Source organism: Eumetopias jubatus, unplaced genomic scaffold (genome assembly GCF_037043125.1).
Source record: "Eumetopias jubatus isolate StellerSeaLion01/CBP00866 unplaced genomic scaffold, mEumJub1_p1.0 scaffold_17, whole genome shotgun sequence".
Lineage (NCBI taxonomy): Eukaryota > Metazoa > Chordata > Mammalia > Carnivora > Otariidae > Eumetopias > Eumetopias jubatus.
Genome location: NW_028274823.1, coordinates 76,201,334 through 76,227,329, shown reverse-complemented (window position 1 = coordinate 76,227,329; position 25,996 = coordinate 76,201,334). Strand labels below are relative to the sequence as shown.

The 25,996-nt window shown below is 36.2% G+C and overlaps 1 protein-coding gene across 6 annotated transcripts in view; it reads left to right on the top strand.

Moving 5' to 3' along the window:
• LYST (lysosomal trafficking regulator) overlaps positions 1-25,996 on the top strand; it is a 163,904-nt gene that overhangs the window by 91,578 nt on the left and 46,330 nt on the right. For 5 of the 6 annotated variants that reach the window (XM_028104635.2, XM_028104637.2, XM_028104634.2 and 2 more), the window contains exons 25-38: positions 956-1,125; positions 2,601-2,831; positions 4,500-4,666; positions 5,525-5,677; positions 10,021-10,212; positions 12,313-12,491; positions 13,904-14,110; positions 19,182-19,358; positions 19,903-19,979; positions 20,126-20,314; positions 22,392-22,537; positions 22,625-22,721; positions 23,652-23,713; positions 25,138-25,193. In XM_028104635.2, coding sequence (XP_027960436.1) covers positions 956-1,125; positions 2,601-2,831; positions 4,500-4,666; positions 5,525-5,677; positions 10,021-10,212; positions 12,313-12,491; positions 13,904-14,110; positions 19,182-19,358; positions 19,903-19,979; positions 20,126-20,314; positions 22,392-22,537; positions 22,625-22,721; positions 23,652-23,713; positions 25,138-25,193 — 2,103 coding nt within the window. Of the gene's footprint in view, positions 1-955; positions 1,126-2,600; positions 2,832-4,499; positions 4,667-5,524; positions 5,678-9,196; positions 9,359-10,020; positions 10,213-12,312; positions 12,492-13,903; positions 14,111-19,181; positions 19,359-19,902; positions 19,980-20,125; positions 20,315-22,391; positions 22,538-22,624; positions 22,722-23,651; positions 23,714-25,137; positions 25,194-25,996 lie in introns of all 6 variants that reach the window. The other variant, XM_088019927.1, reaches the window with a different exon arrangement.

The window sequence follows — 25,996 nt, the reverse complement described above, 5'->3', positions numbered from 1 at the left end:
AATATTAATAAAGAAGAGTGGGAGCATAGGAAAAGCAATTAATTCTGACGGGGGAACCAAGGAAGGAGTCATGCAAAAGGTACATTTGGTATCATGCTGTAAACTTGGAAAGTTTTTAAGTAGGTCAGTAAATAGATGTGTGTTTGGGGACGAATCATCTATCAGCACTGGGAGGGAGAGACTGCAGCGGAGGAGAGGTGGAAGTACTCTGTTTAGGCTAGCACAGTAGTCCGGGGGAGAAATGATGAGTTCCTGAGCTGGGGAAATGGGAAGTCGAAGGACGCGCAGATTTCAGAGACATTCGCTGGAATGAAGGGGAGAGACCTTCATAATTACCCGTGGGCAGTCAGGGCTGGAAAAGCCAAAAGTGAGATTAACTGTGAAATCTAGAAAAGTGGCGCTACTGTGTGCTCTAAGATTGGAACCACGAAAGATTGAGTTTGGAAGGAAAATAATTAATTGGGTTTTACACGTGTTGCATTTAAGATGCCAGGGAAGGGTGGAAATTTAGGCCTGTGCTCAGGATAAATAATCTGTCAAGAAGTCTAGAAATGAAGTCTAGGAGATACACACACACACACACACACACACACACACACATTTACAGGGAAAGGATAGTACAGTGTTGACTATTTTTTTTCCTTCAGAATAAAGCACAAATATTGTACTTATACTCGAGTGAGCTACCAGTCTACTAGGTGTCCATGCTTAGCTAAAAAAGTTAGTCTCCCCATAACAAAGGTATTAAGATCACCAAGATAAAGTCATCATTAGCATTCCAAAGTAGTCAGAAGAAAAGATTATTTTTGTTTTGCTATGGAGATTGCATTTTTTTGAGCTTTCTATGTTCTATGCATATGAAAGTAAATGGTAACTTAACAAGTATTTGCCTGATTTCTCTACAGCCTATAAAATTTTAATGCATTATTTAAATTGTCTTAATTTTTTTTCTTAGCTATTAGATGCGTATTTTAATAGAGCATCTAAAGAACAAAAAGATAAATTCCTAAAGAACCGTGGCTTTTCCTTGCTAGCCAACCAGTTGTATCTTCACCGGGGAACACAGGAATTGTTAGAATGCTTCATTGAAATGTTCTTTGGTCGACGTATTGGCCTTGATGAGGAGTAAGTGGGTTCTTTCCTCCACCATAATCGGGGATCTTTTGTCTTAAAAATAAAATTTATTAAGCTGAATCTTAATAAAATTATTTGGTCATTTTTAGAAAAAACCCTCTAAAAGTCATTTTCCAGGTAAATCAACTTATTATTCTCCATATGATTTTGTTTCTAACTTCTTCCTTTGTATTTCATTCATTAGTTAGAAACTAGACACAAATTCTTCATCAAAGGAAAGAAGGTGACCAGTTAAGATTTGGCACACAGTGTTAACATGAGAAGGGTAGCTGAAAAGAAGGTGGCTCGCCTTTGCCCAGCAGCAGATCACATGAGTGATCCATAGAGAAGCTTCCCACTCCCCTCAGCCTCCAGGTTTTCTGGGAGAAGAGTACATCCATCACCTGGAATTCCTGGTTTGGCCAAAAAGTGAAACTGTTACCACTCTCTGTGTTAGTGTAGTGAGAAATGTGTGTCTCATCATTTTTTTTTTTAAAGATTTTATTTATTTATTTGGGGGAGAGAGAGAGAGTGCACAAGGGAGAGCATGAGCAGGGAGGAGGGGGAGAAGCAGGCTCCCCGCGAAGCAGGGGCCCAATGTGGGGCTTGATCCCAGGACCCCGGGATCGTGACCTGAGCCGAAGGCAGATGCTTAACGACTGAGCCACCCAGGCGCCCCTCTCATCATCATTATAAGTCTCTTTTGCTTATTAAGTAGACCAATTCAGACCTTGAAGAATTTACTTATTAATCGCAGTAGTGACAATAGCACTTTCATTTGCGTACAGCTTTTAGCTCTTTCCAAGCAATTCTGCAGTATCTCCTTTGATTCTCGCAACAGCCTTGAGAAGAAAGTAGGGCAGGTGTCTCCACACGTATTTGACAGATAAGGAAAATAAGGTACAAAATGCTTAAATAATTTCCTTCTATCACAGAGGCATATAGTATTGGGACAAGAACTCATTCCTTTCATTAGACCTCTTTTTACTAGTTCAAGGTCTCTCAAATACTATTATTATTATTATATGTTATGTAATAGTAACAGCATATAATCATATAAATTATATATGTTGTGTGTTATATGTTAATGATTATACTGTTAATTATAATTTATTGTTAATAATTTTATTTTATTAATAATAAATTTATAATATCTTCCTGTGCACTTGTTATATAGAGCCCTAAAGCAGGAGTCCTTTGCACCTAAGGGGCCTATGGACAAATTAAAGCAAGTCAATTAAAACCATGAAATTGTATACATGTTTCATTTGAATGTTTGTATATTTACCTTGGGACAGACTTCTAACAATATTTTATTGGGGGCGGGGTCTGTGATCTTAAAGGTCCTTTAAAGGTCCTTGCTCCCCAAATTTATTTTTTATAACTTCAAAATCTAGTTAGCAAAACGACCCATATTGCAATCATTTTTCCTTATTTGGTGGTTAGTTGCTTCTAACGTGCTCTTAACTGGGTATTTTTCATTACAGATTTGACCTGGAAGATGTGAAAAACATGGGAATTTTTCAGAAGTGGTCTGTCATTCCTATTCTGGGACTAATAGAGACATCTCTGTATGACAACATGCTTTTGCATAGTGCTCTCTTACTTCTTCTCCAGATATTAAATTCTTGTTCCAAGGTAGCAGATATGTTGCTGGATAATGGTCTACTGTATGTGTTATGTAATACAGTAGCAGCCCTGAATGGATTAGAAAAAAAGTAAGTTTTAAATCATTATTTAAAATGGCACCATCTGATAAATATTTTAGAAAGGGAAAACTTTAGTAATAGGTTACATTAGGGCATCTGATTTTTCAAGATACTTTTAAAGACTATCTTTCCTACCAAACTGATTAGATTAAATTAATTAAATTAAATTGAATTTGGAAGGGAGAATATTTTCCACCATTTTCAACAAGCTTACTTAAAAAGGTGTTTACTAATGATGTACCGTATGGTGACTAACATAACATAATAAAAAAAAGATGTTTGTACAACCTACTTTTAAGTATTTAGAACCCAAAGACAAGTTGAATAAATTCAACTGTCCTTAAATACATTTACCAGGCTTCTGTTGTGACCTTATAAAAATTATTATCCCCACAAGGAATAGGAGATTGAGGACTGGAGAGAGTGAGTGACTTGTTGAAGATCATCCAGCTAGTAAATAGCACAGGGCTTGAAACTGAACCCACTTCACTTCAAACGCCTATGTTTTAAACTTCTGATACTCTCCTTTCTACTACTGTAAATGAATTTCCTGTTTCCAGAAGTATATTGGTAAATGGCTGCCTACCAAATTGATTAACAGCTTTACAAAATGTGTGAGATTATATTTTTACTTGGATTTTGTGCCTTTGGTGTCTGCATGTATGACGTACAACATAATTTTATTAGCATAATGTTAAAATATAAATCTCCAGCAGTACCATCTGACTGCACATTAAAGCATGAAATATTATCTATATTTTTTAAGAGAAGTCAGAATACATAGTTGGCAATTCTCTAGGCCAGGGAGGTTCTATGAGCAAGAGAGACTCCTTTTACTGAGTTCGGTTCAATTGTTACTGAATACCCATTAAATTTAGGATTTGTGTACTAGGCATGTGAGAAATACGAAGTATTTTATTTCCTCAAAACACTTAGTCTTGGTTATAATACAACATAATCTAATTGGGAAGAGTTGCCTACAGGCTTCTTCTAAAAGTAGTTTGTTGTTGGTTTGTTTTGTTTTGTTTTTAATAAATTGTACTTACTGAATGTGCTTACATGCTACTCTTATTAATTGGCCCCAAATAGTTACCATTTCTAACTCTTGCTTGATTTGGAAAAAAACAAATGGAGAGAAGTATTCAGGCTTAATATCATATACTGAGGTAGATTATCAAGGTTCAAAATTGGGGGACAGAAGTAACTAATTCATATTTAACAGGTATAAGTGATTAATCTATGTTCACGTCTATTATCTCTTTTAATCCTTAAAATAACTGTAATTTGGTGTGAGATTCAGAGAGGCTAGGTAATGTATTCAAATGCACCTTGTCTGAGGAGCCTTCTAGAGCATTCCTGTTCATACCCCCTAAATCTTCACCTTCCATGAGGTCTAGGAACCTATGTGTTTCCATGGAATCTTGTGTTAATCTCTATTGTTACCCTTAGCAGCACTTACTGTTTATAGTTATCTCTTTACTCATCTGGTCCTTTGCAAAACAGTCAACTGTTTGACAGGACTCAAAGCATGTTTTCTTATTTCTGTTTCTAGCATGCAGTTCAAATGACCTGCCATAGAGTAAGCATGAGTAAATACTGAATGAATGAGTGAATGCCATAAGAATGGGAATTTAATCCAGTTCTCTTTGCCTTAAATTGTTTGTTCTTTTTCTTTAGCGTTCCTTTGAATGAGTACAAATTGCTTGCTTGTGATATACAGCAACTTTTCATAGCAGTTACAATTCATGCTTGCAGTTCCTCAGGCTCACAATATTTTAGAGTTATCGAAGACCTCATTGTACTGCTTGGGTATCTTCAAAATAGCAAAAACAAGAGGACACAAAGTAAGATTTAGTTTTTATGGATTTGGGAGGGAATTATATAGTAGCCAAAAATGTTATTTGAACCTAATCTCTTTCTTGTGGAAACTATTGTACTGAAGGTTCATCCTTAATTTTGTGATAATATCTATCAGCTTTAAAAAGTCTTTTTAAGTGGCAAAATTTAAACAAGTGATGCCTTGATATAAATAGTAGCTGGCAACACATTAAGAGAAGCCTCTGATTTTTCTTACCAAATAGAATTAAAAGGGGAGTAAGTCAGAGGGGGAGACGAACCAGGAGAGATGATGGACTCTGAAAAACAAACTGAGGTTTCTGGAGGGGAGGAGGGTGGGGGGATGGGTTAGCCTGGTGATGGGTATTGAGGAGGGCACGTTCTGCATGGAGCACTGGGTGTTATGAACAAACAATGAATCATGGAACAGTACACCAAAACAAATTATGTAATATATGGTGATTAACATAACAATAAAAAATTTTTAAAAAATGCCCATTAGTTTTCTCTAATGGCAAATACTAAATAAGTATGAAACAGAAAAATGTGAGAATTTCTGGTACATTTTGCCTTATATGTTAAAAAGCCTGTTCTTGAAAACAATGATATAAAATGAAATAAATTTGTGAGCTGATATTTTTCCACTGAATTTTTTATGACTATTTCAAAATTTGCTTTACAATTTCTTCTAAAGGCTGTTTAAAAATGTTTACTACTATCAAACCCACATTGATCAAAATTTTAAAATTTACATCTAATAAAACATATATTGGCAATTTAGATGTTGCATGAAAATAAAAATCAACTCAGTTTTAAAAATTAACATCCACATGGCTTGAAAACATTCTAGTATCTTCTGTTTTTAGATACGGCTGTTGCATTACAGTTTAGAGTTCTCCAAGCTGCTATGGAATTTATAAGGACCACTGCAAATCATGACTCTGAAAACCTTGCAGATACATTCCCATTACCCTCTGCTCCCCATCATGCAGTATTTCAGAAGCGGAAGAGCATTGCTGGTGAGTACTGAAATAATATTTTAATAATTATAAATTGAGGGTGGCTTGACTTTCCTATATTCTGATGCCATTCACACTTTTAAAATATTTTTTACTTTCAAAAGTTAAACTATGGGGGGCACCTGGGTGGCCCAGGCGGTTAAGCATCCAACTCCTGATTTTGGCTCAGGTCATGATCTCAGGGTCCACGTCAGCGGGGAGTCTGCTTGAGATTCTCTCCTCTCCTCTACCCTCCCCTTCCCCTGCTCTCACTCTCTCTCTCTCTCTCTCTAAAATAAATAAATAAATCTTAAAAAAAAAAGTTAAACTATAAAATTTGAGAAAGGTTTTTTTCCCTGAAAAAACATTCTGCTGGTTTCTTTCAGTGCTCTTCTCATTCAGTTATCTCTTGAGCAGCTGCCACGTGCCAAGCACAGTGTAAATGTTGAAGATACAGGGGTGAGGAAAACATACAGATTCTGTCCTCACAAAGATTACAAAATAGTAGAGAAATGCAGAGGATCAGAGTAGAGACTATAACAGGGCAACCTGGTTTCCATCGGAAGTCAGAGAATTCTCTGAGGAAGTACAATTTCAGTGTAGACACAAAGGGTGAGAGGAGCTAGCAAGGTAGAGTCAGAGAAGGAGTGCAGTAGGCAGCATGACCGGCTTACATGAGGTTTCACATCAGGAAAATACTGAGCTTCGGAGAACTGGAAGTCATTTAGCCAGAGTGGAATACTCTGGAGCGAATGAGGAGCACGATGTGGATGAGGCTGCCCGGGGCGGCATGGGCCAGTGCGTAGGTAACGATGTAGGCCATGTGGAGGAGTTGAGATTTTATCATGCTGGGAAGTCATGACATAAGCAGATTTTCATTTTGTAAGGACCACTCTGGTTTGTGTGTGGGGAGTGGGTTGGAGGAGAGCAAGGAAAGTAGTGGGGGGCCAGGTAGGAGGCTGTCAAGCAGTGAAGGGGGAGAAGATGGTGGCTCACATGTGGTTAGAATGCATGCCACCTCAGCGCTTCCTGTGAATTAGCACAGATCACCAAATAAGTGTCAATATTGTTAGACTTCCTTATTTTTCTGACAGAATCTGCTGTGACCTTTATACACATAATCTGGAAAGATGGCCTAAACACCTCCCCACGCACACATAGGATCTACACGTGCACCTGCACAAATACATGTGCATATGTATGTATGTATAGTGGATATATATGTGTACACACACACACGTATCTCCAAACACAGTAATTGGTAATTTGTTTGAAGTTTAATCACCCTTACTGTCATAAGGGCTTTTAAATCCAAATCTATCTTCTACTTGTGTTAAACAACACAAGTTGTTTATTTTGTTCAGTGCTATGCCAGATTTTAAAACCATGTGAGAAACTCATCTGTAGAGAAAAGTTATACATTTTTTGCAGCATTATGTTTCAATTATGCTAAATGTAAGCTACGTAAATAAAACTTCTAAGACATCCACATAACTTTATTGCCCCTATACAGCCTTCCTTAATATAGTATCCAAACGCAGTCTCTCCTCTTGACTGGATGTCCCAGGAACTCTCTGGTCTCGGGTAGAATTCTGCCTTTTATCGAGTCTAGCAGTCACGCTCAGCTAACCACATACCAGAAGACAACTTTTGAACCACCTTTCCATTGCAGGATTCCTTATATTTATATAGTCAGTGACTGCTTAGATGGAATTCACCCTCTTTTGATATAGGAAAATATGCCTTTGCCAGTGTCACACATCACGGGAGCTGTTTCTTTCTTGCTGACATTTCTCATTCTCATGTCCATTTCTCCTGAGCTTTTATACCTAGATCCCTGGTTTAGTTTTCCATCAACTCATCCTGGTCTGACACAGTGGTGCTCTTGGTGTCCTCGGTTTGGTCTGTGATTTCCCTAATAGTCTTTCATCTCTCTTTTGATGAGCATTTTTATCACCTTTAGCCTCAGAGCCCTGCGTAGCTCCAAGTTCGTTAATTGTTTATTTTTTGTTTGTTTGAGTCCTTTTAAAGTGGATGACAGACCTTTAGTCCTTTCTTTAAACCATTCTTTTTTTTTTTCTGCCTCCTCTGGCCTCTTCCCCTGGGCTTATATCTTTTACTGCACCTAAGTAAATGCCATTGCTGTAAGCCACACGAGGCTTATGGAGTCCTACAAAGTTTGAACTTGAGGGAAGACCTTAAAAGTTTACCAGACCAGCTCCCACATTTTACAGAAGCACAGAGGCCTGTAATCAGAGACAGCTGGAGCAAGAGCACCTACGCCCCTCCCTCTGCACCGCGCACCCCTCCCTCTGTGTCCTACACCGCATCCACTCATTCCAGCTCTGTCATGTCTTTAGGACACATCTCTCATAGGCCTCTCCCACCAGTTCTTCCTGGTTTAAATATGGCCCTTTTTTAAATACTGTCTCTTGGAATCCAGTTTACAAAATACACTTTATATGTTGCTTTGTAATTCCTTCCACATTGTTTTACACATGTATTTGGGAAAGACTGTTTCATTTCTTCATTCTTAGTCAAAAGTAAGGGCCACCCAGGCACCCCTAATTAATTTTTTAAAGGATTGTGTTTATTTACTTAGAGAGAGCTTGAGTGGGGGGAGGGGCATTGAATCTCAAGCAGACTCCCCACTAAGCTCGGGGGGAGCCTGACCCAGGGCCCGAGCTCACAACCCTGAGATCACGACCTGAGCCAAAATCCAAGAGTTGGATGCCCAACCGACTGAGCCACTGGGGCACCCCATCCGTTATTTTATTTATTATTTAATCCGTAGAACAGTCTTCTTTATCCATTCATTCAACCATCAAATATCTATTGGGCATCAGCCACATACCAGGTATTGTTTTATCTGCTTTCATGGATCTTATATTTTACTGGACAAAATGGTTAATAACCCTGTAAACAAATACATTTAATATCATGTCAGAGAGTGACAAATATCAACCTGTGAAGTGAGCTCTATTTTACTTTCTAATCTACATCTTAATATATGAGGGAATGGAGGCTTAGAAAGAAGTGCACTTGAGGCCACTCCAGCTGGTGCGGCTTCACAGCACGAGTGCCGAAATACGCACCCCCCCCCCCCACTTTTTCAAGTACATAGTAGTGAGGACTTAACATTTCCTTATTCAGTATATTGCTCTGCCTCTGAATTAGGATTATCTGCCAGAGATAATAAATTACCTGCCTGGAAAGCTGCCAGACATGTAGACATTAGGAAGAATCTGCTTAAACTAAGTAAGAACATAGGCTGACGATATTATTCTTGAATATACCCTGGATATGAATATTTTTTTATTTACTTCGTTTTTGTCTCAAAGGCAACTCCGCCTACCCAAATGTATTAATGGATAAGAATTACTGACTACCTGAAAATACTGCACAATCTAAAATGCTATTAAAATATTTAAATATCTTACAGGATGAGTCATTAAAACGTATCATAATTGAGTCATGTAAGTAATGTGTATAGAGGCTATCTGTGGAAATTGATGTATGTTTTCATAATTTAAAACAAAGGTTCAATTCCAATGAAGGGTTCCATTATTCCTCACCTACCAAGACGTCATTTTGGTTCCTATGGTCAACTTCCGATGCCCTTCTCCTTCAGCCCATTATGTCCAGACGCATTCTCCCCGTACCCTCCTGGATCCGCTACTTGTGTGGTACCTCTCGGAGCAGGTGCAGTGATGGTGCAGGAATGCCACTCCTAACTGTTCAATCTGAGGACACAGTTCGCAGGAAACACTTTTAGAGGATTGAATTCTAAAGATGTACCAAATCATTTCAATAGCAAATCACTGGAATTATATTCACTTTTCTGATCTCTTCACTTTCACTGGACTGATTTCTACTAATCTCACTTATATATAATTCTCAAAACTACTTTATAAAATTTAACAATGGTAATTATCCAGAAATAATCATATTCTTACTGAATACACCATGTGCTTTAAAAACCTGTTGATTATTTTGGAATACAAGGAAGTGAAACAGTATTTGAAAATATTTTGTCAGAACGTTCTGAACTACTTACATATACCCGTCTAATTCTTCTGAGTTTTTCCAAAGACTCAAATTTTGCCAAGTGATGTCCATCCCACTAGTCTGTGTTACTAGCTTCAACATTCATATTTGGACTTTGAAATCAGAAGTACTGTTGCACTTCATCAAAGGGGGAGAAACATCACCTTCTCTGAATCATGCTCTTTCCTTTGTGTAAATTACCTTGGTATCAATTCAGATTCGTTTCATGGTCTAATAATCAAAAAGCTGCAAGAAAAATAATTTCCTTGATCCCTGTTAACTCTGGCATTTGATGTTTTTAATTTATATATTTGAAGGTCCTCGAAAATTTCCCCTTGCTCAGACTGACTCTCTGCTGATGAAAATGCGCTCGGTGGCAAGTGACGAACTGCATGTGATGATGCAGAGGAGAATGAGCCAGGAGAACCCCATCCAGGCAACCGAGACAGAGCTGGCGCAGAGACTGCAGAGGCTCACCATTTTAGCGGTTAACAGGATTATTTATCAAGGTAGGACCAGAGGATAAATCTGTGCTTGCTCAGATATGGGATTAAAAGGAAAATGATTTAAGAGGAAACTGATTAGGTCTCAAAATTTTAAACAGCATTAATTTTTCATTCCCAAGAATTTCTTATTTGGAACTAAGAGGTCTTGAATAAAAATCCACTTTTTAATGTGTTATATGCTGACCTGAAGTGACCATTGAGTTTAAAACAGTACAGCAGCCCCAATAGATATTTTTTTAACTTTTCTTTGAGATAACTGTAGATTCACATGCAGTTGTTAAGAAATACTGCAGAGAGATCCCCTGTGCCTTTTACCCCGTTTCCCCCAGAGGGTTGTGCAAAATTAGAGTCAAGGGTCATGAGCAGGATACAGACATAGATATGTTCAAGGAACTGAACACTTTATCACACAGGAGACCCTTATGTTGCCTTTTTTTTTTTTTTTTGGAAGGTTTATTTACTTATTAGAGAGAGAGCGGCGGGGGGGAGGAGCAGAGGGAGAGAAAATTTCAAGCAGATTCCCTGCTGAGCGTGGAGCCCAATGCAGGACTCGATCTCACAACCCTGACATCACGACCTCAGCTGAAACCAAGAGTCGGATGCTCAACTGGCTGCACCAACCAGGAGCCTCTGTGTTGCCTTTTTAATAGCCACACCCACTCTCCTCCCCTTCTGCCCCTTCCTTCGTCCCTGGCAACCTCTAATCTGTTCTCCATTTCTTTATTTTCATCATTTTGAGAATTCTGTATAAATGGAATCATACAGTATGTGGCCTTTTAGGGTTGGCGCTTTTCCCTCTATAATTCTCGGAGAGTCATCCTGGTTTTTGTGTCTATCAATAGTTTGTTGCTTTTTTGTTTTTGCTGAGTGGTTTTCCATGGTATGGATGCACCATAGTTTGTTTAGTCATTCACCTGTTGAAAGACCATCTGGGTTGTTTTCCAGCTTTCAGTTACTACAATTCAAGCTAGCTGCTGGAAACATTTATGTGTAAGTTTTTGTGTGAAAATAAGGCTTCGTTCTTCTGGAATAAGGGTAGTTGTGTGCTTTGTTCTTGTTAAGAAGCTGTCAGACTTTTCCAGAATGACCGTTTAATTTTACGTTCCCACCAGCAATGTATGAGTGATGCAGCTTTCCTCACATCCTTAACCAGTATTTGGCATTGTCACTATTTTTAATTTTAGCTATTCTGATAGATGTAGAGTGATATCATATTGTGGTTTCAATTTGCATTTTATAGGGGCTACTGATTTATATATTTATATATAAAACATAATACCTAGAGCAACCACTAAAAAGCCATGCAAAGAAATACACTCAGAAGCACTATAGAGGGGCACCCAGTGGCTCAGTCGGTCAAGCGTCTGCCTTTGGCTCAGGTCATGGTCCCAGGGTCCTAGGATCGAGCCCCACATCAGGCTCCTTGCTCACCGGGAAGCTTGCTTCTCCCTCTCCTCTGCCTGCCGCTCCCCCTGCTTGTGTTCTCCCTCTCTTGCTCTGTCAAATAAATAAATAAAATCTTTTTTTGAAAAAAAGCACTATAGATAAGTCAAAATGGAATTCCCAATAAATGTTCAAGTAACCTCAAGAAAATAGGAAAAAGAAAACAGTAATTGTTAATCATTATAAATGCATAATACAACCAAGGCTCATATTTTTAACTTTTCTAATTTGTATTTGGGTCAACCAGATCCCAGGCTAAACTCTGAAATTGAAATCATTTATCACATGCAAATTTAATGGGATAGCACATGCATTAAAACAGCTCTACATACCCACCTAATGTAAAGATTATGTGGTCTTTATGTTTGATTTGCACAAGAACCTCATGACCTTAATAATTTTGCAATTTAACTCATCTTCATTAATAAAATATTTAGTTTAGAATTATATGACATATATGTTTAAATGCCTGCATTGTTTTGGGTGAATTCACTTTCTTTGTTGTATTGTTATCTTCTACATCTAATACATTTGCTACACATTTATATTGTGACAACTGAATTAACAATTACATAGAATATTTTTACCAGCTTCATTACCATTTGTAATGGCTAGGCATCACTGATGTGACTAATTGTTTATTCTTCTTTTAATTCAAAGAGTTTAATCCAGATATTATTGACGTTTTGAGTACTCCAGAAAATGCAACTCAAAGCAAGATCTCAGTTTCCCAGACTGAAATTTCTGAAGAAGATGTTCATCCTGAACAGCCTTCCATTTTCAATCCATTTCAGAAGGAGATACTCACATATCTTGTAGAAGGATTCAAAGTATCTATTGTAAGTAAATTAATTGCATGGACATGTTCATTAACACAAAAGGAGTAGGGTTTTATGTGTCTACTTACTCTTGAATTATTATTATTATTATTAATTATTATAAAGGTTAGATCTTGGCTTAAACATATCTAACACCTTCAAAATTATGTAGAGAATACTACCAAGTATCAGGCTCCATTAATCACTGATGTACTTGGATTTCTGTGGATCATATATAGTTGACCCTAGGGAACAAATCAGTCAGCACATTTCATAGATACCAAAAGTCAATCTAATTCTAGCAGAACTCATAAATCTCGATTCTGCCAATCTCTAAATCTAAACTGGATTTTGGTGTCTGCAGGTTTTACTTAGAGCTGAATGATTTACACAGGGCCCTTAGGACTGGTGGTAATTTGGAGAGCCATTTCCAAAACTCAGAATAGATTCTAAAATGTACTGATTCCAGTTTTAAACCAGATACAGGATATTTGATCAAGATTGAGTTAGCCTTAGTTGGACCACAGTTGAAGCAGCTTATTTGGTTACTTATTAAGGAATATTGGTGGTCAGTTTATATGCAGTTCTTATTTTGTGACTGTTATACTCCATATTTTAACATTAATTCTTTATTATGATTCCTTCTCTTTTATATTGTAAAATCAGTCAATCTACTGTTGTTTTTTGATGATTCTTTTTTTTTTTTTTTAGTTTAAAATTTCTAAGCCCTAGGTAATTTAAGTGACCTTAGCTTCTTAACCCATCTCTCTCTCTTTTTTTGTGTGGTACAATGCACATAATATAAAATTCACTATTTTAACCATCTTAAAGGCATAATTCAGTGGTACCAAGTACATTCACATTGTTGTGCAACCATTACCACTCTCCATCTCCAGAGCTTCTACAGTATCCCAAACTGCTCTGTACCCAATAAATAATAACTCCTCATGCCCCTCTCCCCCAGCCCCTGATAACCACTATTCTACTTTCTGTCTCTATGAATTTAACTTTCCAGATACCTCATATAAGTTATACAATACGGTATTTCCTACAAGATATGTCCTTTTTTATGTGGCTTCTTTCATTTAGCGTGATATTTTCAAGTTCATCCATGTTAAAGCATGTATCAGAACATTCCTTTTAAAGGCTGAATAATATTCCATTCTATGTATATACTACAGTTGTTTATCCATTCACCCATCAGTGGACATTTGGATTGTTTCAGCCTCTTGGCTGTTTTGATCAGTGCTGCTATCAATGTTGGTATTTGTCTATCTTTTTTAACTACCCTAATTTAACCATTCTAATTTCTACTACTGAAAAAACAATCTACAATAAAACATGTCCCGTGATCTTCTTTGGGGCTGTGTAGAGAGGTTAGTGTATTATTGCTTGAGAGGTCGGATCCTAATTCATTCCTGTTCTGATTGAAGGGTTCAAGTAAAACCAGTGGTTCCAAGCAGCAGTGGCCTAAAATCTTATGGTCTTGTAAGGAAACCTTCCGAATGCAGCTTGGCAGACTCCTAGTGCACATTTTGTCACCAGCGCACTCTTCTCAAGAGAGAAAGCAAATTTTCGAAATAGTTCGTGAACCGAATCATCAGGAAATACTACGAGACTGTCTTAGCCCATCCCTGCAAGTAAGTATCTCAACACTTCAAAAGTAAAAAGTAGTGGTGAAGTGTAAAATTGAACAACACAAGAACTGAAGATAAACTGTATTTTCATGCCAAACATCCTAAACATAGTTTTCTTACCAAACAAATATCTCCTGAGGTCCTTCTTCAGATGCTCTATACCAGACTCAAATTGACCTCTTTGTCTATTTCCCATTCCTTCTTCCAGGGCTGAGATGAAGAATTCTGTATCTGAGCTCTTAGAAGAGCCTTTGTAGTTTTTACTAAATCTTCAAGTGTTTTCTTTTTCAAAAGCATTATATTATCCATAAAACATCTAAATTGAGTAGCTCAAACAGTAGTACATGTGATTTTTTTTATTATGTTCATATGATATATTTTTAAAAATGCTTATAGTAAGTTAAAATTTTTAGAAATGTGTTGATCATTTGGAATGATCAAAATCAAAATACTTAAAAGAATTTCAGAGTCTATAAATTCTAACACTTAAAGAGTGATAGATGGAGAGTTTAAATGGAACAACCAGTTTAAAGAGCTGTTTAGCAGTTTCTTATAAAATTAAACATATACTTAACCTGTGACCCTAAAATTCCATTTTTAGGTATTTACCTAAGAGAAATTAAACATAATGACCATAAAAAGACTTCTACAGGAATATCCATGTCAGCCTTTTTGCTAATAGCCAAAAACTGGAAATAACCCAAATGTCAATCAACAAGAGAATGTATAACCAAATTGTGATATGTTATATATTTATATAATAGACTATTATACAGCAATAAAAGGAAACAGACTATTGAGGCACCTACCATTATGGATGAAGTTCAAAAACATTGTGTTAGTGGGGCACCTGGGTGGCTCAGTCGTTAAGCATCTGCCTTCGGCTCAGGTCATGATCCCAGGGTCCTGGGATCGAGCCCCGCATCGGGCTCCCTGCTCAGCGGGAAGCCTGCTTCTCCCTCTCCCACTCCCCCTGCTTGTGTTCCCTCTCTCGCTGTGTCTCTCTCTGTCAAATAAATAAATAAAATCTTTAAAAAAAAAAAAACAATATTGTGTTAGCAAAAGGAACAACCAAACACAAAAGAGCACACATTTTGTGATTCTATTCATATGAAGTCTAAGAACAGGCAGAATTAAGACGTGGTGATAGAATTCAGGACAGTAGTTGTGTCCATGAGGAAGGGGGAAGCGAGAAGGTGAATTGAATGGAAAGGGGCATTAGGAAACTTTCTGGGGCAATAAAAATGTACTTGATCTTATTCAGGATAGTGGTAAAATGGATGTATACAGTTGTCAAAACTGAGAAATGAACACTTAATATCTATGCTTTACTGTATGTACATTATACCCCTGTAAATACAGTAATAGGTGATATATACAGACAGGCACCCCTTTTAATACCTGGGAAACTCAGATATATCATATTAAGAACCAAAGGTTATAGTTTTGAAGTGATGAACTCTCTACTATTAAGATTCTCTCAGGTGCCCTCTGGGCATTGTCTTCCCTCTCCCAAGGCAGAAGCACATCCAGCCCACAGTCTCCTGTGGAGAATTTGAAGGGATGTTCTTTCCTGCCTTTACTCTCAGCAGAGTTGCCATCCACCAAAACCCAGCCTGGTGTTGACAGTCCTCTTTCCCCACACCAACTTTCCTCTCCATTATTCCCATTTCATCGATGGTGTCCATACAGAGTTCAACTTGAAATATGGGCTCCATGGTTGAATTTTCCTCTCCCTTAAATTCATGTCATCGCCAAAGCCAGTCATTTATTTCGTGTCTTTAACTGTTTTCTACCTGCCCCACCCTAGTTCAGACTTTCGCCCCTGTGCTCAGATCACTACAATAACCTCCTCTCTACCTCAAAACCACATTATTGTGTCTGGTTTTTTTAAGTTTGTTATGGAGACTTTCAAAGATACCTAAAAGTTGGGAGAGAGCAAACAAGGACCCACATGACCATTACCCAGGTTTAATTTTTCTTTGCAGTGTTTTGAAATAAATGTCAGGTATCAAATCATTTTACCTGTAAATCCTTTACCTGTCCACATCTCTGACTGATAAGGACTTCTATAAAATTTGTCACAATAATGACGGCAGTTCTCTATTGTCATCTAATACTCAGTGTGTAAACTTTCCCAATTGTCTTATAATTTTTGTAATAGTTGCTTGATTCTGGATCCAAATAAGGCCCACACATTGCATTTGTTTGATGTATGCTAAATCTTTTTAATCCCTGGCAAGTACCCTCCCCAGCCATTTTTTAAATGTCATCTATTTATTGATGAAACTGGGTCTTTTGTTCTATAGGATTTCCCACATTCTGGATTTAGCTGATCATATGTATGCCTGTAGCTCTAGGTTTCAAGGCTTACTAGATTCCAGTTCCTGGTTTCATATCTGGTTCTGTGTTTGTTTTTTTAAAAGACTACTTTATTAAGAGTGCTTTGCATTTTCTGTTACCGCATAGCAGGAGACAGAGAATGCCTAGTTGCCCTGCTTTTTCAGACGATATCAGCCTGATCCATTCGTTTTAAAGTTCACCCTCAACCTTTAACCTAATGGTTTTAGCTGCTGCTGATGAGAGTTGCCAAGATCTACTTTTTTCATTAGGAATTGCAAAATAGTGATTTCTCAGAGTTTCTCATTCCACCAGCATCTATTGCTCTGATTCTTCTGTAGGAAGAATATTGCCTTATCAACTATCTGACTACCCTAAAATATAGTCTGTATGGGAAAGGCAATGCTTGTTTCTTTTCCCTGTTTATTAGAATAATGAGTTGGTGCCCTAACAACCTCCAATTTTTATATTCATCTTTATTTTTGAGGTGTCATTATGAATTCAGGTATTTTTTTACAAAAGTAGTTGCAAACCTTTGCAGTTATTATTCCATTTGATATTCAAATTAACACCTATGTAGATTCAAATTGTTACATTCCTTTAACATAGCCTTTTCAACTTCTAACAAGTTAATATGATTAACTTCTTTGCTTTCTGGAACAGAATAACGTCCCAGGTTTATCTTGCACACCCTTCCCAGACTTTTCCCCCCAGGAAGCCCTTGTTTCCTTTTCATGAGATGATGGTATTTAGAAATTACAAATCTAAGGACTAGGAACACTCATTTCTACTCGGTTGTCATTTCTTTTTTGCGTTCATCCCTAATGACACCTTTTCTAGTCCCAGGAACTATGATCAATAAAATGTGGGTTAGATGTTGAGATGAGATTCTAGAAACAACTTTAGTGTCTAAGAAAATCATGTGTTTTTTGGATATTCAGGATGAATAAAGACATTTTTTATAGCTTTTCAAGATCATTTTTAGAATGTCACTGAATACTAAACTATTTTTAGATTATATCAAGAGCATTACCTTTAAGACACACATGTGAAAATAGTCTAGTCATTTACTATTTTTCTTTATTTGCCAACTTTTCAGGCCTTTTACTCACAGAGTGTCTGTTCATTTTTCTCTTTTGGTCAGGAAGCAGCTGTCTCCTGACTAATTTAAAATGTTGCATTAAAATGAGCTTTGCTATTTTCATCATTGCATATGTTCATGTTATGCTTTTGGGAAATGACATGATGTGATTCAGTGTGTTCATTTAAATATCACCCAAAATGTGAGAGCTTCCAAATTCATTTGTTGACATTTAATACTATTCACAGTTTAAAATGTCATAAAGCCAAATGCAGTGGTATTTGTATCAATGCAAATTTTTAAAAAGTAAAATTCTGCATGTTTCACTTGTTGGCATAATTAATGTTTAAAAAATACATAGCATACACATAACAATTAGGTCTAAGGTCTATTGCATGGAAGGGCCACTTAAAAAGTTATGAATCAAAGTTTGGTTTAGGTTTCCTCTATGAAAGACAGTTGTCATTACCTTAAGTAATATTCTGATTTTAGTTACAGGGCAGTTCTAAGACTGGCCTAATCCAGCCCTTCTCTAGACATGCTCACGGAACTGGTGCCGACATCTCACTGGTTTTAGAGTTTTTCACCTTTAGTTCTCCCTAAGGAGTAATGACTGCTTACAAGCTAATCCAAAGAAAGGGCTTTGTTCTGGAAGTTTCACCACCGTCTCTTCTACCAAGCAGAAATCAAAGGAGAAAGAATAAAAAACATAATTCTCTTACCTGGAAGGTTTAAAGGGAAGTTTCCCTTCCAGTTCATTTTTTCTATGAAAAGAGCTAAGAATGTTTTTCCTTTATCCCAAGCTTATTTCCTGTCTTCCTTTAGCAAGTCTTCTCCAAAAATTTTTCCCCAAAAGCTTACTTGCTTGCTTTTATTTTCCTTCTCTTCTTACTTTCCTTCCTTTTTCTTTTTTATTTTACCTTTTACAATGAAAATTTTCAAATAAGAAAAATAGAGAATAGTATAATGAGTACCATATAGCCATCACCTAGAGTTAACGGTTGTTAATACTTTTATCATATTGACATCATTTCTTTTTTGAAGTATTTTAAAGTAAATTACAGAAATCTTTTTCAAAAAACATTGTCTTACGTATCCATAACATTATTTTACCTAACAAAATTAGCTTACACCCTAATATCACCATATTTCCAATGCAAAATTAAATTTTTTCAATTGTTCCCAAAATGTCTCTTTTAGCTGCTCTATTCAAACCAGATGCCACCAAATAAATCTAGCGATATAATTTAACTTAATTACTGTTACATAATGTAAGTGTAAGAAATAAAAATTCTTTATGACTTAAAAAAATGTTATTATGTTAATCACCATACATTGCATCATTAGTTTTTGATGTAGTGTTCCATGATTCATTGTTTGCGTATAACGTGCTCCATGCAGAACGTGCCCTCTTTAATACCCATCACCAGGCTAACCCACCCCCCCAGAACCCTCAGTTTGTTTCTCAGAGTCTATAGTCTCTCATGATTTGCCTCCCCCTTTGATTCCCCCCCTTCATTTTTCCCTTCCTGCTATCTTCTTCTTCTTCTTCTTTTTTTTTTTTTTAACATAAAATGTATTATTTGTTTCAGAAGTACATACAGGTCTATGATTCAACAGTCTTACACAAAAAATTGTTTCTTTTTCTTAAAGCATGGAGCCAAATTAGTTTTGTATTTGTCAGAGTTGATACATAATCACCAAGACGAATTGACTGAGGAAGAACTAGACACAGCGGAACTGCTCATGAGTGCTTTAAAACTATGTGGGCAAAAGTGCGTCCCTCCCAGTGCAGCAACAAAAGCAGACCTTATTAAAATGATCAAAGAGGTGAGTCAGTGAAATCATAAGACACAGTTTTCTTAGGAGATCCCACTGAATGTAATTAAAGAATGATTGAAAGAATTCTTTTTATTATAAAATATCATCGATGATAAATTTGAAATGATTTTTTTTTTACTTTATATTGCTTTTTTACTATGAGAGAACAAATAGGCTTATTGTAAGGGGCATTTTATTCATTATTGTCATCCTTATCCTTTATCAGTAGCTTTCAGTGAAGGACAGACTTTTATAGTGACAAGCAAGTTGAAGCATCAGCCTTGAAGCAAAATAAGGAAGCAAGCAACTATGCAAACCCCTTAAGTTTGCCACCCCAGTTAACTGTTCTACACTCACTTCTGTGCCCCAAACTGTGTACAAAGGGGAATTATAACATTATTGAAGTGGTTATTGTATTTTAACTTTCTGGTGTCTTGGGGACAGTATCTTTTTCCTTTGTTAACTTGGTTTTAAAGTTAGTTTGTTGGCCTCGGTGCCAGTGTTAAATGATAAATAATGTTTTATACTACATATTATTATCCAAATCTCTTAGGAACAAAAGAAATATGAAACTGAAGAAGGTACGAATAAAGCCACCTGGCGGAAAACGGTTAATAATAATCAACAAAGGTAGGCTTTCATATATTCTAAAAGTCATGCCTTTTTTAATTCATTCGACTTCACACATACTTTTAGTTTTACAGTATCATGCTTTTGTATCTGTTTAACAGCCCACTTAGGCTTAACTTACGGGCTTGTCTTGTTTGTTTACTTAGTCTCTTTCAGCGTCTGGACTCAAAATCAAAGGATATATCTAAAATCGCTGCAGACATCACCCAGGCAGTGTCTCTCTCCCAAGGAATTGAGAGAAAAAAGGTGATCCAACATATCAGAGGAATGTATAAAGTAGATCTGAGTGCTAGTAGACACTGGCAGGAACTTATTCAACAGTTGACGCATGATAGGTAAGCAAAGTGGAAGGACATTTCGGGTTGTCCAGCATTACTGTTTAATATTTTAATGTGAAACACTATTTTCATTTCATAATAAAGATTCATAACATTATTTTGTTAGTTTAAATATTTTTTGTTTAATCACTTGGGATTTATTTCATCTTCAATAATCCTATAAGAATCTTTTTTTAAATTCTTGGGGGTAAGTGAGGGAATAATGAGAAAGAGAGGCATTAGCTCTTCCAAATAATAATATCTATATATTGGCTTTAATTTAGAATATAATCTTTGCAGAAGAATAGAGAAATCACTGAAACAGGATAGTTGGGAAATAGATCTTTTTCAAGATAAGACTTTAATAATAAAATTTAAAGGATGTGTCACAGATAATGAAAAGAGGAAAATTAAGGTATTATTCTCTAAATTTGGTTAAGATAAGTGATTAGTATGACTTGGGGGTGATAAAATGCACTAAACATTAGACACTAAAGGAAATTCCAGGTGAACAAAAGAATTAAACTCAAAGTTTATAAAGTAGAAGAAAACAGGGTATTTATCAACTCTGTGATAGATGGTTAACTTTCTAAGCTCAAACACCATAGAAGAAACTACCAAGAAGAAATAAATGGATTTGAGCTTTAATTTTTTCCAGTGTATTTAACAACTATAACAACAACAAAACATGAAAATTTATTTTCGGCAAATATATCAAAAAGTCATGCCAACATCCCAAAAGTTTGAGCAAAAGATGTGAATACACTCTTCCACATAAGACAGATAAATTAATAAACGGGAAAATATTCAATATGGCCTAGAGTCTAATTTGATTTTTTAAAACCTTTAAATACCATATTTTGCCTTTTATATTATACATACCCACAGCAGGAAGAAATGTAACCTAGTCCACGGTCAGAGGTTCGATGGCATTGTACGCTCTGACAGCATATGTCAGGAATCCTATAAACGTTTTATTTCTAGCTCCAGTTATCCTATTTTAGTGATTTTCTCCTAAGGAAAATGTTCCAAATATAGAAAGGCAGTAGACATAAAGGTTTTCATCTCTGCATTATTTATACTAGTGAATGAACTGAAAACAACTTAAATATATAATAATGGTAATAGGGTTAAATACTTTATAATGTACTCACACAGTGCATTAGTCAGCCATTTTCAGTGATGATAATAAAGATTAAAATATGTCCAGTGAAAGAAGAAAGGCTATAGAAATGTACATATATAATAATTATAACTAGAGTTTTAAAAAATGAAAGAAAATAATCTCTACCAGTAATTGGTATGTTTAGAGTAGTAGGATTCAGGGTGTTTTTTTTTCTCTTACCTATTTCTAAAAATATATTCAATGTAGTTCTACTATTTTCTTTCATTTAAAATATGAACTTATATTTGGGGCGCCTGGGTGGCTCAGTCGTTTGAGCATCTGTCTTCGGCTCAGTTCATGATCTCAGGGTCCTGGGATCAAGCCCCACGTTGGGCTCCCTGCTCAGTGGGGAGTCTGCTTCTCCCTCTCCCTTCCCTTGTTTGTTCTCTCTCTCTCACTCAAATAAATAAATAAAATCTTTAAAAAAAAATAAAATATGAACTTAATTTAAAACATTTTAAGAAACATGGCTGGTACTACAAAAATGAACTGATTTTATTTATTACATTAAATAGTAGACAAGATGAGAAATATAGAAACTTAACTTGGAAAATGGATTTTTTTTCTTTATCAGGCCATATTAAGTCCAATCAATGTATTGCTAAAGCATACATGTTGCTAAAGCATTCAGATACAGTAGTCATGATATATCTTTTAAAAAAATTTAGTAGGTACAAGAAACTGGTGGCAGAGCATGCCTCCAGGCAGGGAACCAGAAGACTGGGGTTCAGGAGCAGACGGACACTTATTTTTTATCTTATTTTATTGTACTATGTGTATGCATTCCCTAGTCCAATTACATAAGCCGTTGGGGTTTTTTAATTGAATAGATCGATTTTGATTTCCTTATTCAAGTTCTGTAATGATTTTATTTAAAGTTATAAGTACTACAGATTGCCCCTTAAAACATTCTTTTATTTTCACTTGCAGAGCAGCCTGGTATGACCCCCTCTACTATCCGACTTCATGGCAGTTGGATCCAACAGAAGGGCCAAATCGAGAGAGGAGACGTTTACAGAGATGTTACTTAACTATTCCAAATAAGTATCTGCTTCGGGATAGACAGAAATCAGAAGGTAATAATGACTTCTTGATGCAACATACAAATGTAGCACATAACTGTGATCATTACATAAAGACAGTATGTATTTTTTCCTCAACAGATGTGGTCAAACCACCACTCTCTTTCCTATTTGAAGATAAAACGCATTCTTCTTTCTCTTCGACTGTAAAAGACAAAGCTGCAAGTGAGTCTATAAGGTAAGTGTGAATCCATAAGATGTTCTCACTTTCGTTGAAGGAGTTAGAGTTTAATAGTTTATTGTAGTGTTTATGTAATATTTATTTCAGATAATGCTGTGGTTTTAGGAAAGGTCCTACACATGGCTCAAGAGAGGACAAGGTTGAATGACCAAAATCCAAAAGGAAAAGACATTTTTGATAGCGAGGATCCCCTGGGCTTCAGGCGTCGTGCTCTGGCCCTTATCTGCATGCATCTGTCTTTGTAGTTGTCTGTGAAACAGATAGTACTGCTGGTCGTGTCCACAAGAAGCAATCTAGTGCAGTGATTAAAGGTTCAAATTTTAGTTCCTTGTCTTACTAGCTCTCTGATCGTGGGCAAGTTACTTAGCCTCTCTGTGTCAGTGCCCATACCTGTGACACGAGGAAGATAATAACACCCAAAGTTCAGCATATGGTTGAGTATCAAATAGCTATTTATAGTATTATTATTGTTATGGTCGTGACAGTTATTATCATGCCCATTTAATAGGTGAAAAACTGAGACTTAAAGAAAGTGAGTGACTTGATGAGAGACCAGATCTTTTCTGAGTCTAAATCCCCTGTTTCTCCTGGAATACAAGGATTCTTTCAGGTCTTTGAAAATACCAGAGGCATGATCCAATGTTTGCTTAATTACTAGAAAATATAAAATACTGAAGTTTCTTTTAAAAAATTGAATCTCTATATTCTATATATAGGAGGTATGAGCCTTCTCTAAAAATTTTATTTTCTCCTCTACTAGAGCATTAAAATTTGAGATAATATTTTCATGGGGTTTAGACAAGACATGTCATACTTTTGAAACTCTAGTCTGCTGTGCTAAAATCTTTTACTAGATAAAGCTTATACTACACTCTCTAAAATTGGTCAAAACATTTAATCATCGTGATTTTAAATATGTTTTGACAGAGTGAATCGAAGATGTATCAGCGTTGCACCATCTAGAGAGACAGCTGGTGAGTTGTTATTAGGTAAGTCACATTTTGAAGTTTTACACATACCCTGTCTTACTTTATTCTTAGATAATTTGAAGCATTGTTTGATGTAATACCATTAAATCAGACAAACTTTCTCTAATATCACATAGGTGATTTTGCCCTAACATTGTATATAGTGCTTATGACTGACAGATGTGAAGAAATGACAATCTTATTTTCTAAAAAGCACATGAAATAGCATTTTAATTTTTATAAAGTTGACTTTCCTCATAAGTATACATTTTTATATTTAATCATTCCCTTTACTTTATATCAATTTTGAATTTTAAAGTGAAGAATTCTTAGAATACTAAGAAATATATCCACCTTGAGAAAGTTCATAATTTATATTCCCTGTTGTGCTTCTGAGAGGAAGGCCAAGGTGGTCCATCCCTGCATATCTATATAGTTACATTTAGTGAGAAATTTTTTCCTCAGGATATGAAGGAATAAGGTTGCACCACTTGGTCTCTGTTCCCTTAAAGAACCAATGTGTATGCTGTAGGCCAGTTCTTCTTGAAGCATGCTCCCCAAATCCAGAGCATCAGCATCACATGGGAACTACTTAGAAATGCACATTCTTGGGCTACCGCCCAGACCTATTGAGTCTGAAACTCTGTAGGATGGGACCCAGCAATCTGCATTTTGGTGAGCCCTCCAGCAATCCTGATGCACCCTCAAATTTGAGAGTCCCTGCTATAGGCTAAAGCTACAGCCTCCAAGGCCCAAGATGCAGAACTTCAAACTTGTCAGGACTGAGCCCCATGGTCATGAGGATGGAGAGAGTGCCTTTCTCTGAGCCAACAGTGCTCAGTGCTCAAGGCTGACCAGCATACAATGCAGAGGCCAGAGAAACTCCTACCATTTAGGTACATGGTGTAGAGACATGTGTTAAAGCAACCAGCCTATAAAGTAGGAAAATTGAGGGCTGTCTTTTAAGCTACTTTTAAGCTACTCTGTTCTATAGAGTGTTTAAATAAAAATAATTAAGGATTCCTCTTTTGCTAGAAAATTTGTTTACAAGTTGACTTCAGCTAATATGTGAAAAAATAAAGCAAATTAATATGCTAGTAATATAAGAAGAGTATAAGTAATAATAAATGGCCGACTTTATTTTTAGCACTGAGTGCCAGGTGCTAGTGTAAGTATTTTACATATCTTCTAATTTAATTCCCACAGTAACCCTGTGAAATAAGTCCTCCCTCCACCCCCTTTTTTAATAAGGAGATTAAGACACAAAGAAGCAACTTGCCCAAGATCTCATGGATACTATTAAAAAATATTTATTGAGTGACAGGAACTGTTTCTGAGTGCTGGGATTTAAATTCAGGCCAGTTGACTCCAGAGGTCATATTTGTAATCACATAAGGTAATAGTGCACATATATTTTTAAACTCATATCCAGTTACTTTCTATAGGTAAATGTGGAATGTATTTTGTGGAAGATAATGCTTCTGATACAGTTGAAAGTTCGGTGAGTAGAGGCTTAAGTTTGCACTTGTATAAATCTAGACAAATTCCCAAAATGTATAACTTTAGTTAACCAGAGAGCACGTAGAACTAGAAGAGTTCATGTATTGTCATTCTGTGTATAGATTGGTCTTAATTCCAACCTTTTTCTTTTAAAGATACTTTTAAAAAGAAGACCCTACCATCTCCTCTGGCTTACAGTCTGATCTCATAACAGTTAGTATTATGAGTCAAATTCCAAAGTGCTCCTGTTAAAGCAAACAAGCAAAGGGAAAAAAAGTAAGAGAGAGAGACAAAGTAAGAAACATACTCTTAATTATAGAGAACAAACTGATGGTTGCCAGAGGGCAGGTGGGTTAAATAGGTGAAGGGGATTAAGGAGGGCACTTGTGATGAGCACCGGGTGATGTAGGGAACTGCTGAATCATTATATTGTACACCTAAAACTGTGTAACACCGTATGTTAACTAACTAGAATTAAAATTAAAACTTTAAAAAATATAAAAATAAAAATGAAAAAATGAAAGAAAAGTGCTCCTGTTATGTTAATTTATTTAATTTATTCTTTATATCACTATCCTCAGTGGCAACAAATAACTACTTCTTAACCACTCCCAGTTCACTATCAAGTGCACTTCACAAAGTAAAATGTTGTATAATAGAATAACTCAAGTAATCCTGATATTCACATACCTTAGTACCATAATTTTTATTCTACTCGAAGTACTGATATTAACCAGAAAATAACAAAAGTGACCCTTAATTCACATTTTTTGTATCGCAAGACTTTTTGTCCATCTGAATTAG